General features: G+C 43.4%; 1 protein-coding gene across 6 annotated transcripts in view; it reads right to left on the reverse strand.

Annotated features, from left to right (window-relative positions):
- Nucleotides 1-16,938, reverse strand: part of ADGRG6 (adhesion G protein-coupled receptor G6) — a 538,359-nt gene that overhangs the window by 311,775 nt on the left and 209,646 nt on the right. For all 6 annotated transcript variants that reach the window (XM_072140986.1, XM_072140983.1, XM_072140981.1 and 3 more), the window contains one exon: nt 483-824. In XM_072140986.1, the coding sequence (XP_071997087.1) occupies nt 483-824 (342 nt within the window). The remainder of the gene's footprint in view (nt 1-482; nt 825-16,938) is intronic.

Below are 16,938 nucleotides of genomic sequence, written 5' to 3' on the forward strand. Positions count from 1 at the left end.
GCATGTATTGAGGATAGCCCTCCTCCAGTCCCCGCTATCTTTTTTTAAATCTGTTTTTTGCCCTAATGCATACATGTTCTAAAGAGGCTACTGGGGTGTGGAGTAGCCGAACATGAGGCTACACGTTGAGGCTAATCCACACCCCAGTAGCCTCTTTGTTCCTCCTACCAGAAATCTGCGCGCCTTCATCTGAGAAGCTGGTGTTCTGCGCAGCTACGAGAAGCTGCACACCGAAAATGTCAGGGTAGAAGGAACAAAGAGGCTACTGGGGCGTGGAGTAGCCACGACGTGTAGCCTCATGTCCGGCTACTCCCCACCCTAGTAGCCTCTTTAGAAAATATACATATTAGGCCAAAAAAAAGATTTTAAAAAAGATAGCAGGGACGAGAGGATTAGCTCTAAAAAGTCCAATACATGCACCTACCACCCGTTCTACCTTTATATTAGAAGTAAATTCACCAAATAATTACATTCATACTTACCAATATTATATGTAACTGAGAAGCCTTTCTTCTGGATGCTAAAATCACTTACAAAAGTAATTATCATCACATTTCCAGTTGAATTAAATGTGAGGCCTTTTGCTGTAATTCCACAAAATTTTGAAACAGTTTCACCATTGTTTATTGAGAGTGAATCATACATGCAGTTCTGAGCTTCTTCAACATCAAAGTCTATAAATGTCACTTGTATTATAAATCCAGCTGGAGCTTGTATTGTCCACTTGCAATCCTGACTGTTGGGGTACATTTCAGGGTAGCATGGTGAGGTAAAAGATCCAGAGGGGGCAGAAAGCACCAACTTGCAATTGGCACAGCATAATACTGTTGGATAAAAAAAAGATACAGAAACATGTTAAAGTGGCTTGGTATGTCTAATGTATAAAACATATCAGAACTAGTTTTTTCTTTCTTGTACCCTGCAAGTGTAAAACATTCTTCACATTGATATAATACAGACCTTTTAATTTCATACTAGATAAGGGGTAACCTATCCTTTCCATCATCTTAGTGTCCCTATTTCACCCCCCTTTTTTATTTATTCTCTCCTTTCTCTCTCTTACAACCCTGCCTCTTACCCCTCACAGGTTTTCATTGTAACCACCCCACTGAGATGTGTTTCTATATGTTCTCTTTTCGGGTGTGACACTATGCCCTAAAATGTTTGTTGTACATGTTTTCTTTTTATGGGATAAACAATCAATGTAAATATTCAGAAAACAAAAAAGGTTAGAAAACAGATGCATCAAGTCCAATCTATTAACCATACAGAGTTGATAAAAAGAAAGACAATAAAAAATATTACAAGGCTGATGTCAATTGGCCAAATCGGGGAAGAAATCTTTCCGCATCCCAATATGGTTGTATATATCAAATTAAATGATACATTTTTTTCTAGGCTAACTCCACAGTTAGTAATCTGTCACTGTATTCTTTCTGTTAATAAGCTTGATTGCTCTCCTCTGCACCCTTTACAGCTTTACAGAAAAACTATGTTCTTTTTTTTTATATAAATATTTTTATAAGAACCAAGGCATTACATTTTCATCAAGACAATTTGACATTCATCATATTCATATACAGTGCACATTGGTTCCATTTTTTCCATATTAAAACTTCAAAGCATCCTAAACCATAGGATGGCAACCACAACTTCAAAACTAAAACATTAACATTCGGCCTGGTAGGGTACTTATCTTACTATTACACTATTACATGTGAACTTGTAGTGCAAGATATTCTTTTATTTTCTCATTCTCTCTTTTCCTAGACTATGCGTATATACATCATTCTTTATTGCGATCTAAGTACGCAGATTCCAGAACAACGTATTGTGGTGAGGCCTTGTAATGGTTAGTTTGAAGCCAGAGTTTCCAATTTTTGTAAAAATTTTTCTGATTTCCTTCCATAAAAGCTACTGATCTTTCCAATATACAATTGTTATTAACCCTATTGGATAATTCTCCAAAAGATGGTATTTTATCTGTTTTCCATAACGTTGCTATCAGAGATATTGCTGTAATAGTTATATGAAATATTACCACCCTTTCATCTGGAGATAAATCTGCTAGTCCTGCCCCTAGTAATACCATAGCAGGATTTAGGGATAATTTGTATTTCCAAATGTTTTCTATCATTTTTTCAATTTGTTGCCAAAAATTGGTTAGAACTGGACATGCCCAAAATACATGTAATATTGTACCTGGAGCTTTTAAACACCTCCAGCATTTGTTTGATGATGTTGGATATATTTTAGATAGTTTGCTGGGAGTATAATACCACCTATAGAGAATTTGCCTTCGCGTTTCTAGGTGCATTGTACACTTGGAAAGTGTGGTGGGTAGTTTAAAGATGTATTCCCTGTTTTCAGGTGTTAGAGTGAGATTCAAATCCCTTTCCCAATGCTTCACACATTGCATTTGTTCCATTGTGTGTGTACTATCTAATGTATGGTATATCAGCGAAACACCTTTAGCATGTTTAGTGAGATGGAAGAATTTTGTTTCAAAAATAGTTTTATTGTCCCAACTAGATTTTGGAACTTTTGCTAAAAAATGTCTAATTCGTAGGTATTTTGATATTTTGAGCATACATCGGAAAAAAGCCATTAGGTGATCTTTTTCCCAGATATTCTCAATTTTGTAAATGCCTTTTTGTACCCATTCATTTACATCTAAGTCATCAACCAGATGGGCTAATGTGTCACATGGCATATCCGTCATTTTTAACTAAAACATCTTTTGATCTATTGAGTATTTTTTCCATATATTATATCCTGCCTTTGCTGTGGATAGTTTTGGGATATTGTCATGACCCTCTATTGCTAACGCCCATAATCTGGTGGTCATTGATGTCTTCATGTCCGCCTCATTCTCGATCTGCACCCAATGCTTCGTTGTCTTTTCCAAACACCAATATCTTGTTTGCTCTAAAATGGCTGCTTCATAATATTTGTTTATGTTGGGTAAGCCCAAACCCCCTTTAGCATGAGGTATGTACAGTATGTTAGCTGCTACTCTCGGTTTGGTGTTTAGCCAAATATATTTGTTTAGGATACTTTGGAGTTTAAGGAGGAATTTTTTAGAGACGGGTATAGGAACGTTTCTAAACATATATGTAATCTTTGGAAGGACCATCATCTTTATAGTAGCTATTCTGCCAATCCATGAAATCCAATGCCTAGAATATTCTTTTACTTCAGCTTCAATCTGAGGTATGAGGGCAGAGTAGTTAAGAGAGAAGATGTTTTTACTTGGGAAAGCTAATTTGATTCCCAGATATTGGATTTGACCATCTGCCCATACGTAAGGATTAGAGATGAGTGAGCACTAAAATGCTCGGGTACTCGTTATTCGAGACAAACTTTTCCCGATGCTCGAGTGCTCGTCTCGAATAACGAGCCCCATTGAAGTCAATGGGAGACTCGAGCATTTTTCAAGGGGACCAAGGCTCTGCACAGGGAAGCTTGGCCAAACACCTGGGAACCTCAGAAAAGGATGGAAAGACCACGGAAATGGACAGGAAACAGCAGGGGCAGCATGCATGGATGCCTCTGAGGCTGCTTAATCACACCATTATGCCAAAATTATGGGCAACAGCATGGCCATGACAGAGTGACAGAATGAAGCAAGATAGCATCTAAAACATCCAATAATTGACCCTGACACTATAGGGGACGGCATGCAGAGGCAGCGGCAGCAGCTGCAGGCTAGAGAGTGGCATGGCGACATACCCTAAATGGACTCAGGCTTCAAACCAATGGGTGGCAGAGAGGAACCAAAGGAGGTGAGCAAGAAGCGCTCAAATAATATCGGTACATGATAAAAGTTTGCCAGTATATTTTGTGGATTACACAGCAGGGTGGCGACAAAGTTAACATGGAAGCCATGAAAACAACCCAAAATTCTGCCTGACACAGCTCGTTTGATAAGGGGACCATGTATGGAGGCAGTGAACTAGTAGTAGATTAAAGGTGCTGCAGTTAAAACTATGTTAGTTGGATCTTGGCATGGAGCTGGCGCTCCGCTGCCAGGCGAGCTTTCGCCAATCCAAGCCCCTGTCTCTAGGCTACTACCCAAACAGCACTTCTAAGAACCTTTTGTATAAGATCAAGTGTAGTAGCGTTCTTATAAGTTTGGGATATGGCGGGTGAGGGGAATGTAAACAGATGCGCAAGAAGCGCTGAAATAATATCGGTAAATGATAAAAGTTTGCCAGTATATTTTGTGGATTACACAGCAGGGTGGCGACAAAGTTAACAAGTTTGATGTGGAATGCCCTGTAATAGCTCTTGGGCGGTGTGCCTTTTATCGCCTAGGCTCAGCAGTTTGAGCACCGCCTGCTGTCGCTTAGCGACGGCACTGCTGCTGTGCCTAGAGCTACCGACTGATGGCGCCATGGCCACGGATGGTAATTCGGAGGAGGTGGAGGAGGGGTGGGAGGAGGAGGAGGTATACTAGGCCTTTGAGACCTGGACCGAGGTAGGCCCCGCAATCCTCTGCGTCGGCAGTATATGACCAGCCCCAGGGTCAGACTCGGTCCCAGCCTGCACCAAGTTAAGTGTAGTAGCGTTCTTATAAGTTTGGGATATGGCGGGTGAGGGGAATGTAAACAGATGCGCAAGAAGCGCATGATGCGCATGGAGCTGGCGCTCCGCTGCCGGGCGAGCTTTCGCCAATCCAAGCCCCTGTCTCTAGGCTACTCCCCAAACAGCACTTCTAAGAGAACCTTTTGTATAAGATCAAGTGTAGTAGCGTTCTTATAAGTTTAGGATATGGCGGGTGAGGGGAATGTAAACAGATGCGCAAGAAGCGCTGAAATAATATTGGTAAATGATAAAAGTTTGCCAGTATATTTTGTGGATAACACAGCAGGGTGGCGACAAAGTTAACAACTTTGATGTGGAATCCATGAAAACAACCCAAATTTCTGCCTGACACACCTCGTTTGATAAGGGGACGATGTATGGAGGCAGCTATATGGACGACTTTTGGAGGTAGCAATGGAGACAACGTGTGGAGGCTGCTATGGAGACAATTTAATTTGGATAGTGCCTGTATGTGGCAGTCCAAAAAAGTTTTCAAACCAGAGGAGCAGGTAGGTGGCCCTCCAGAAAAATGAAATAGATTGAGTGCCTGTATGTGGCAGTCCAAAAAAGTTTTCAAACCAGAGGAGCAGGTAGGTGGCCCTCCAGAAAAATGAAATAGATTGAGTGCCTGTATGTGGCAGTCCAAAAAAGTTTTCAAACCAGAGGAGCAGGTAGGTGGCCCTCCAGAAAAATGAAATAGATTGAGTGCGTGTATGTGGCAGTCCAAAAAAGTTTTCAAACCAGAGGAGCAGGTAGGTGGCCCTCCAGAAAAATGAAATAGATTGAGTGCCTGTATGTGGCACTCCCAAAAATTGTTTAAAACAGAGGACCGGGTAGGTGGCCCTCCAGAAAAATTAAATGCATAAAGTACTATAGCTAGAGCCAGTGGGCCCTGTCAAAAAATAGCCAGTTTCCTCTGCTTTAGTGTACAAAGAGGAGGAGAAGGAGGAAAATGAGGAGGAGGAGGAGTGGATAAATTATTCAGGTTGAGCTTCCTTCACCTGGTGGAGATTGGAAATTATGAGAAATCCAGGCTTTATTCATCTTAATAAGCGTCAGCCTGTCAGCGCTGTCAGTCGACAGGCGTGTACGCTTATCGGTGATGATGCCACCAGCTGCACTGAAAACCCGCTCGGACAAGACGCTAGCGGCAGGGCAGGCAAGAACCTCCAAGGCGTACATCGCCAGTTCGTGCCACATGTCCAGCTTTGAAACCCAGTAGTTGTAGGGAGCTGTGTGATCATTTAGGACGATGGTATGGTCAGCTACGTACTCCCTCACCATCTTTCTGTAAAGATCAGCCCTACTCTGCCGAGACTGGGGACAGGTGACAGTGTATTGCTGGGGTGACATAAAGCTGGCAAAAGCCTTGTAAAGCGTACCCTTGCCAGTGCTGGACAAGCTGCCTGCTCGCCTACTCTCCCTCGCTACTTGTCCCGCAGAACTACGCACTCTGCCGCTAGCGCTGTCAGAAGGGAAATACTGTTTCAGCTTGTGCACCAGGGCCTGCTGGTATTCATGCATTCTCACACTCCTTTCCTCTCCAGGGATGAGAGTGGAAAGATTTTGCTTGTACCGTGGGTCCAGGAGAGTGAATACCCAGTAATCGGTGCTGGAATAAATTCTTTGAACGCGAGGGTCACGGGATAGGCAGCCTAGCATGAAATCTGCCATATGCGCCAGAGTACCAACGCGTAAGAATTCACTCCCCTCACTGGCCTGACTGTCCATTTCCTCCTCCTCCTCCAACTCCTCTTCTTCTGCCCATACACGCTGAACAGTGGAGGACTCAACAATGGTCCCCTCTTGTGTCTCGCCAACATTCTCCTCCTCTTCCTCCTCATCCTCCTCCACCTCCACCTCCTCCGATATGCGCTGAGAAACAGACCTAAGGGTGCTTTGGCTATCAACAAGGGAATCTTCTTCCCCCGTCTCTTGTGACGAGCGCAAAGCTTCCGACTTCATGCTGATCAGAGAGTTTTTCAACAGGCCAAGCAGCGGGATGGTGAGGCTGATGATGGCGGCATCGCCACTGACCATCTGTGTTGACTCCTCAAAGTTACTCAGCACCTGACAGATATCAGACATCCACGTCCACTCCTCATTGTAGACTTGAGGAAGCTGACTGACCTGACTACCAGTTCTGGTGGAAGTTGACATCTGGCAGTCTACAATCGCTCTGCGCTGCTGGTAAACTCCGGATAACATGGTTAATGTTGAATTCCACCTCGTGGGCACGTCGCACAACAGTCGGTGAGCGGGCAGTTGGAGGCGGCGCTGCGCTGCCCTGAGAGTGGCAGCATCTGTGCTGGACTTCCTGAAATGCGCACAGATGCGGCGCACCTTCGTGAGCAAATCAGACAGATTGGGGTATGTCTTGAGGAACCGCTGAACTGTCAGATTTAACACATGGGCCAGGCATGGCACATGTGTCAGTCTGCCGAGTTGCAGAGCCGCCACCAGATTACGGGCGTTGTCACACACAACCATGCCTGGCTTCAGGTTCAGCGGTGCCAGCCACAGATCAGTCTGCGCCGTGATGCCCTGTAATAGTTCTTGGGCGGTGTGCCTTTTATCGCCTAGGCTCAGCAGTTTGAGCACCGCCTGCTGTCGCTTAGCGACGGCACTGCTGCTGTGCCTAGAGCTAGCGACTGATGGCGCCATGCCCACGGATGGTAGTTCGGAGGAGGAGGTGGAGGAGGGGTGGGAGGAGGAGGAGGCATAGTAGGCCTGAAAGACCTGGACCGAGGTAGGCCCCGCAATCCTCGGCGTCGGCAGTATATGACCAGCCGCAGGGTCAGACTCGGTCCTAGCCTGCACCAAGTTAACCCAATGTGCCGTCAGCGATATATAGTGGCCCTGCCCGGCAGCACTCGTCCACGTGTCTGTGGTCAGGTGGACCTTGTCAGAAACGGCGTTGGTCAGGGCACGGATGATGTTGTCTGACACGTGCTGGTGCAGGGCTGGGACGGCACATCGGGAAAAGTAGTGGCGGCTGGGGACCGAATACCGAGGGGCGGCCGCCGCCATGAGGTTGCGAAAGGCCTCGGTCTCTACTAGACTATAGGGCAGCATCTCCAGGCTAAGCAATCTGGAGATGTGGACATTAAGGGCTTGGGCGTGCGGGTGGGTTGCACTATATTTCCGTTTCCGCTCCAGCGTCTGGGTTATGGAGAGCTGAACGCTGGTGGATGCTGTGGAGGATCGTGGAGGCGACGATGGGGTTTTTGTGCCAGGGTCCTGGGCAGGGGGCTGACTATCAGCTGAAACAGGGGAAGGAGCAGTGGTGTGCACGGCCAGAGGTGAACGGGCTTGGTGCCACTGAGTGGGGTGTTTAGCATTCATATGCCTGCGCATACTGGTGGTAGTTAAGCTAGTAGTGGTGGAACCCCTGCTGATCCTGGTTTGGCAAAGGTTGCACACCACAGTCCGTCGGTCATCCTGTGTTTCCTTAAAGAACCTCCAGACTCTAGCCCTCGCCGCGGGAGCCCTCGCCACGGGAGCTTCACTACGTGACACATTTGGCGCTGATGCACCTGCTCTGGCCCTGCCTCTCCGTCTGGCCCCACCACTGCCTCTTCAAACCTGTTCTGGTCGAGGACTCTCCTCCGTCTCAGAAGCACTGTGTTCACCCGGCCTCTCAACCCAGCTTGGGTCTGTCACCTCATCATCCTCCGATCCCTCAGTCTGCTCCCCCCTCGGACTTCCTGCCCTGACAACAACTTCACCACTGTCTGACAACCGTGTCTCCTCATCGTCGGACACCTCTTTACACACTTCTTCCACTACGTCAAGAAGGTCATCATCACCCACAGACTGCGACTGGTGGAAAACCTGGGCATCGGAAAATTGCTCAGCAGCAACCGGACAAGTGGTTTGTGATTGTGGGAAGGGTCCAGAAAACAGTTCCTCAGAGTATGCCAGTTCAAATGCCAAATTTTCCTGGGAGGGGGCAGACTGGGGGGGAGGAGGCTGAGGTGCAGGAGCTGGAGCAGTGCCGACATGGGGCACGGTGACATGGGTGGACTGCGTGGAAGACTGACTGGTGGACAAATTGCTCGAAGCATTGTCGGCAATCCACGACATCACCTGTTCGCACTGTTCTGGCCTCAACAGTGCTCTACCACGAGTCCCAGTAACTTCAGACATGAACCTAGGGAGTGTAGCTCTGCGGCGTTCCCCTGCTCCCTCATCAGCAGGTGGTGTCTCACCCCGCCCAGGACCACGGCCTCTGACCCCTGCAGTAGTTGGACGCCCACGTCCCCGCCCTCGTCCTCTACCCCTTGCCCTCGGGTTAAACATTTTGAAAATGAAAGTTATAACTTTAATTTTTTTTTAACTTTTTTTTGTGTTTTTTTGTGTTTTTTAGGTTTTTTTTGTGTTTTTTAGTTTTTAAAGCCAAACAATGCTATCCTATTGCTATGGTTATTTTCTAGCCAAGTATGAAAGCACACTGCTATGCCAGATGAGATGACGCTGAGTTATGAAAAAATAAACGTAAAATAAAAAGGAAATGGCAGACTGTGCCTAATTGAAATCCAACCCCTAATAAATTTTCCCACTTCGGTCTTTGCGATGGATATGTGCGTCACTAAGCGCTAAACACAGCGGTCGCAAGTCTCACTCCAAATTCCTGACAATTGGCTAGTATATGCACTGCAGCAAGGACAGCCACCAGCAGATCAACCAGAAATAAAATATATATAACGCTATTGTAGGCGTAAGTAAGCCGTTTGGATTCTCCTTTGGCTATTTTCTAGCCAAGTATGAAAGCACACTGATGAGATGACGCTGAGTTATGAAAAAATAAACGTAAAATAAAAAGAAACTGCAAGACTGTGCCTAATTGAAATCCAACCCCTAATAAATTTTCCCACATCGGTCTTTGCGATGGATATGTGCGTCACTAAGCGCTAAACACAGCGGTCGCAAGTCTCACTCCAAATTCCTGACAATTGGCTAGTATATGCACTGCAGCAAGGACAGCCACCAGCAGATCAACCAGAAATAAAATATATATAACGCTATTGTAGGCGTAAGTAAGCCGTTTGGATTCTCCTTGAAATACATTGAAATATTGTATAACATTTCATTTCACTTTTCACAAAGAATATCAATTATTTGCTGAAAGTGGACAACCGCTTTAACTTTACTACTAAACACTAAACCTCCTTTAACTGACTTTAAACACCCAATTTACATCTCACTTCAAAGTAGCTTTTCGGCTTAATGCCACCATACTGGGCTTTGAAAGATGTTAAGCTGCTTCACAACATACTGGTAGTGGCTTATTAGTTCTGCTGATAGGTTACATTTAATTTGTAATGTGTTAAACCTCTACATTTGCAGGTTCTGACCGCAGATTGTTTGGTGATTTCAGTTGTAGTGATTTCATGATGATTTTTTTCATTGAATATATACCGCATGAGGTATCTTATGACCTTTACACATATTAATCTACCCCATGCCACATGATATATTTGCCATTTTTGAATCACAAACTCTCGTACTGTGCTTCGACTTGTATCCGTAGTATGGTGCTCTTACCTAACTTTTCTGTGTGCTAGCTGTGCAACTTGTCATACACTGTGTTGGAGGCACACAGAGTCAGTTAATGGGGATAATGTCCCCTTTTATCTCTCCTCTTACTCATCTTCCAGTGACATGCAAAAAACCCCAAGGAGGTGCCGTAGGGTTTATGGTGGAAGAAGTGCATGAGACTTCTCAGGGAAGAAGTGTCTGGGTCTTCCACTGACCTTACATGGGTAGCTCCAGATAATTATACCCCTCAGGTCCCAGACCTTTTGGGCCAACATGGAATTAAATTTGAAATGGCAGGGTCAGAGCTGTGGACTTTATTTGATGAAGAGCTATTGAATGTAATTGTAGTCCAGACGACTTGATTTTATGCACAACCCCACAGTGGACCCCTGTCACTGCAGCAGAGGTGGAGAAGCATTTGGGCACAATACTTCTTCTTATAGGGCTTGAAAAGAAGCCATCAATCAGGGACTACTGGAGCACTGACATTCTGTACGACACGATGTTCCACATGGCTGTCAGGCTACGGGGTCAGTGGACCCCCTGGACCACCCCAGGAGATGGTACTAGCTGACACCTTGGACCGGAATCTAAATGGCACCTTGTCTTCACCAGAGCCCGCCACAAAGTGTAATGGGCTTGCTGAGGCGAGTGCCACCAGGTCGTTAAACAGGTGTGACTAGCCCGCGGTAGCAGCCAAGGTCGAGGTACGCATTCAGCGGGCAGTTTCAGAGTCAAACGCAGGCAGGTAGTCAGGGTAGGTGGCAGAGATGCAAGGTCAGCGTACAGGTCTGGGGTCAGCAACAGGGAATCGAGGCTGAACGGGACAAGAACAATCGCAGGGAACAGGAAGCTTTCTCTTTTCACCAAATAACTCAAAGATCCGGCGAAAAGTGGTGGGAGCCGCCAGTTGAAATAGAAAAGTGCCAGCACCAAACAGAGATGCGTGGGCCCTTTATATCTTTGATTTCCAGGGGACAAGGGCAGCGCTGGCACGGAGAAGGGCAAGGGTGTGCCTGCAATCCAAGGCATGGAGCGAATGGACACCCATGACAATGGCGATGAGCAGGATGCGCTTTGAAGCCATCCTTAATTTTTTGCATTTCACCAACAACACACAGTGCCCACCCAGAGAGGACCCCAGTTATGATTGTTTGTTTAAGATCAAGTTTGCCCAGGCATATACCCCTGCAAAATGTGGCCATAGACGAGTCCCTTGTACAATTTGAAGGGAGACTTCAATTCCGCCAGTACCTTTCCAATAAGAGGTCAAGGTATGGCGTGAAGATGTATAAGCTGTGCAACAGTACATCAGGGTATACCTACAAGTTCAGGGTATATGAAGGGAAAGACTCCACTATAGTGCCCCCTAGAAAGCTCCACCCCCTTATATGGGTATAATTGCGAAGATAGTGAGGGATTTTGTGCACCCACTGCTGGATCAGGGCTACCACCTCTATCTGGACAACTTCTATACCATTCCCACACTAATCAAATGCTTCGCTTCCAGAAATACTGCGGCATGCGGCACTGTACGCAGAAATAAGAGGGGTTTCCCTAGGTCTCCCATGGCAGGAGCTTGGCACAATATGACATAATGGATATATTTTACTATGCACTTTCCATTATGCATTTTATTGGGGTCCACCTTTCGGTTAAAATGCTAACTATACCCCTGGATTAATTTATGGAGGGGGGTTTCTATTGTACTTATTTGAATAGTTTGAGATATTAAGTTCATAAAATGGTGTTACTTGTGGGGATTTATAGAACATAAGTCCTTATAGGCCATAAGTCCAAAGAATACAAATAGCAAAAGGATTCTACAAAAAAAATAGTGATATGACTTTTTGTCTAAAAAGCAAAACATTTGAAACTTTGAAAATTTTAATTTTAATTTTTTTCCTAAATTATTGATTCACAGGGATAAGTTAAAGTGTTGAAAAGTTATTGCAACAGGAAAAGATACTGGTCAAATTTATGTTTCAATCTTGCTTTATTGAAAGGTAGACATTTTATGGTACATTATATCTTTTGCATATTGAAATGTAACAGTTGTAAACTTATTCAACATTTTGTTAGTCAACTTAACAAGGGTAGGTGAGAAAAGGGTAGGGGACTAGGGGGGGAGAAGGGGGAGTGGGAGTCTGGTCACGATCTAATTTGATTTGATACATTGAGCTCAGGGGTGCTGTGTTTCTGTTAATTTTCTGCTATATTTAGGAAAGCTGGTGAATCTTTAAAGGCTAACCAGGGGGCCCATATCTTTAAGTATTTATCGTGTGTTTTTTTGGTCTCAGCAGTTAATTCTTCCATTTTTTGAATCTGGAAAATTTCCTCAAACCAGTTCGTCAGGGTTGGGGGTCTGGTATTTTTCCATAGTCTGGGGATTGATACTGGTCAAATTTAAAGAAAAAAAGGACCGAGCCTTAACCTACAAACAGGCTACATCCTGAAGGGGATGCAGAGCATGCTTGTGCTCTCCTCCTGCTTAGTGGCTCACTCCACAAGGCTGCATGCACACCATTCACTCTACTCAGTCTCAGTATCCAGGTAAACAACCACATTTTGTTTTATTTACTAATAACTAATATTTACTAAAATGCGTTTTCATTTTTCACTCCCCACCTTCAAAAATCTATAACTTTTTTATTTTTCCATGTACAGAGCTGTGTTATGGCTAATTTTCCGCGTAACAAATTAAACTTTAAAATGGTGCTATTTAATATTCCATGCCGTGAACTAGGAAAAAAATTCCAAATGAAGTGAAACTGGTAAAAAAAAATGCATTTGTGCCGTATTCTTGTGGGCTTGGATTTTATGGATTTCACTGTATGCCCCAAATGACATGTCTACTTTATTCTTTGGGTTGGTACGATTACGGGGATACCAAATATGTATAGGCTTTCATACAATTACAAAAATTAAACCTCCTGTACAAAAACATATTTTGGGATTTTGCTGTCTTCTGGCACTAATAACTTTTTTATACTTTTGTGTACAGAGCTTTGAGCGGTGTTGTTTTTTTGCAGATTTTGATGATGTTTACAATGTTATCATTTTTTGGACTGTACAACCTTTTTATTACTTTTTATAGAATTGTAAATTTTTTTTTAAATGGCAAAAAAGTGGGTGTGATTTTCCGTTACGGGGTTAAATGCAGTGAAAAACTGTTAATATATTTTGATAAATCGGGCATTTTCGGACACGGCGATATCTAATGTGTTAATGATTTTTACTAGAGATGAGCGAGCACTAAAATGCTCGGGTGCTCGTTACTCGAACCGAGTAACGAGCCCCATTGAAATCAATGGGAGACCCGAGCATTTTTCAGTAAAATTACAAACTGACCGAGCACAGTGAAATAACACAGTGCAGAACAGATTGCAGATGTTCGGGAACATCTGCGATCTGTTCCGGAGACATGCGTGCAGAACGGTGTTCTCCACAATAGTATTTGAAGAACAATATGTGTAGAGAACAACTTGCAGATGTTTGGAAACATCTGCAAGTTGTTCTTCACACATATTGTTCTTCAAATACTATTGCGGAGAACACCGTTCTGCACGCGTGTCTCCGGGACATCTGCGATCTGCTCCGGAGACACCTGTGCAGAACGGTGTTCTCCGCAATAGTATTTGAAGAACAATATGTGTAGAGAACAACTTGCAGATGTTGCCAAACATCTGCAATGTGTTCTTCACACATATTGTTCTTCAAATACTATTGCGGAGAACACCGTTCTGCACGCGTGTCTCCGTAACAGATCGCAGATGTTCCCGAACATCTGCAATCTATTCTGCACAGTGTTATTTCACTGTTTTCTTCAAGTAAACGATTAAATTAAATGTTTTAATTGTATTTTTTTATTGTTCTTCACTTCTTTTTTTTTAATTAAATGCTCGTTATCGAGCAGGGCATCAAGCTCGGACGAGTATACTCGCTCATCACTAATTTTTACTCTTTATTAATATTTATATCAGTTCTAGGGAAAGGGGGGTTATTTGAGTTTTTAGGGGTTTTTTTAATAATTTTTTTTATTTTTTATTTTCACTATTATTCAGACTCCCTAGGGTACTTTAACCTCCTCATACATTACAATGTGCTGACAGCACATTGTAACACATGGGTTAACCCAAAGTAGTCTCGGGTCTTCGGAAGACCCGAGGCTACCATGGCGAAAGATCGCCAGTACCCGATGACGCCATGGGGAGTGACGGTCCTCGGAAAGGAAGCCGCGATTGGTGCCAGCCCGTGAGTCCTCTCCATGCACCCGCACCCGGCATGTGATGTAATACTACATCACATGTTGGGAAGGGGTTAAACATTATCAATTACTCAAAAGGTTATGCGCTGCAACCAGAAACCATCCAACCATTAACCACAAAACATATGAAAAGATGCATACCCTTCTAAAATTTAAACCAACATGATTCCATATTCATTCTCAACAATTTGATTAGCTTACGTCACACTTCCTTTCCAATACTAGATCCTTTGTCATTTTAATGACTTTAGTTCATACTGTCAGGCTGAGGAGACAGTGCACTTCTATGTAGTTAACTTTGTCAGCAGTCTGAACAGTGCTCTAGTGGCTGGCCTGCTGATTTTATCTGTCATGCCCGGGTCTCTGTAGCTTTGTATTGGAAATGGTTTACATGCTCATACTCTCAAAGTTGTGCCCCTTTCACCTGTCTTGTCTGTTGGCCCTGAGTTCAGTGTCTCCAATACAACTGCTCTGTCTATAAAATAGTGTAGGAAAGAAGATAATGACAATAAAGACAATATGGGAAAAATTGCTACAACAAAAATGTTTTCACTTTAATTCTTATCTGCTCAATCATGTTTATACATACTGAATTCAATACATAGATTCTGAATCAACTAGTGAAATGCATATAACCAGTAGAAGCACAGATTTGGAAGAAACTTCTTGATTTAAAAGTATATTAGAAGCTTGACATGTTTTCAGTAACTCATAGCAACTTGAAGCGAAGACAGATGTCATGATTACTAACATATCACAAATGGAAACAGATTAAAAACAAAACCTAAAATGTTATATTTTTTATTGAGATCACTGTCTTCCTCAATTTATTCAATTCTTTCCTTAGAAGTACAGGGGCAGATTTATGAAAAGTGTCCTAAGGTAAGACTAGAGTTAGACTAGACAGTGTTATTCTGCATAAGATTCATATAAGATTCTGTTGTGTCTTGTTGCTAAATTTGTCATAGCTTAAGGCCCGCACAAGAAAACGCAGGAATTACACTGAAAATCATGTTACTTTTTCTTCTTCTGAATATGAATAAGACAGTGGTGAAATTTCTGATATCTCTCAGGATAATGTAGGGCAAACAAGTAACAATACAAAAAAATGCCCAGTCCCCCCTCCATTCTGAGAAACCCCGGAGGAAAACGAGGAGGGCGGGGAAAAGAATGCACAAACCAAGAGTATCAATATGTAACCAGACAGACACACAAAAAGTAATTATGAACAAAAAAACATACAAAGTGTCGTTAACATGTCAGCTACGACCCTTAACCTTTACCAACTCAATTTTATCCAAAGGATTAGGATTTGCACCCACGCGACATTTTGATTTATTCGACAACCTTTGTGATGTCAACAAATTCATAAGACTACTCACTGTGAAGAGACACTTCTCACAGATGGAAATCGGGTCAATCACATCCTCAGATGCTGAACTATTATTTACCAAAAACCTGGGTAACAACAAATTTGATCCATCCATGGACTGTAAGACACAACATACCATCTACCAACTTATGCATTTAAAAGAACAGAATGAAAACAACACCAGCACACAAGCAGCAATTCATAATAGTTCTAAAACTATATACAGAAAGAACCCATCGTTCTATCCAATAAATTCCAGGACCCCGGAGATGGACACCTTCTGACAAATGGTGGAAAAGGATTTAAGAACTCTCTATGAAAAATCTATCTCTACAGAGATGTCAGATTCTAATGTGACCTTTAGAGAGAGAAAAAAAAAAGCTATCTCCACATCACAATGGCTACATTGTGATATGTCCCCCTGATAAAGGGGGTTCCATTGTAGTATTGGATAAAGACCTTTATCACTCTGAGGCTATCAAAATGCTACAGGACAACACCACATACATGTAACTGGAATGTGATCCTACTCCACGCATCACTACGGAACTTGAGACTGATAGAGGAAGGAATATACTTAGGCATTTTTGATCTGCTGCTGAAACCTTAATGCCATCAAACCCAGTTTCTCCAAACCTCTATCTATTACTGAAAACGCATATGAAAGTCTCCACCAAAATTCCGCCCTATAGTCTCGGGCATTGGGTCCCTTTTAGAAGGTTTGGGCTCCTGGTTAGACTCTCTGCTACAGACTTCAATTAGCAGACTGTCAGGCTACATACAAGACAGCAAAACTGTATTGTGTGCCATGGATAAACGGTCTTAGACCCGGGAAAATAGCTGGCTTACGTTTGTTGTCATGGCCCTGTATACACCCATTCGCCATGTTGGGGTGTGCAGAGCCGTGGCATCCCACCTGTCCAGATACAGCAACTTTTCTACTACTTTACAAAATTTCATTTTGGATGTACTCAATTTTCTCTTGTTCAATAACTTATATAAATATATTTTTATATTTGCAACTGACTTTTTCCTACAGAAAGTGGGCCGCCCAATGGGTGCCAACATTTACATGGCCATGTGGGAAGAAGAATATTTGTTCACTGACCGCAATCCTTTTTTTTATCCCTGATACAATGGTATGGCAGATATATCGACGACTGCCTCATTG

Source organism: Engystomops pustulosus, chromosome 3, assembly GCF_040894005.1.
Source record: "Engystomops pustulosus chromosome 3, aEngPut4.maternal, whole genome shotgun sequence".
In the NCBI taxonomy this organism is placed as follows: domain Eukaryota; kingdom Metazoa; phylum Chordata; class Amphibia; order Anura; family Leptodactylidae; genus Engystomops; species Engystomops pustulosus.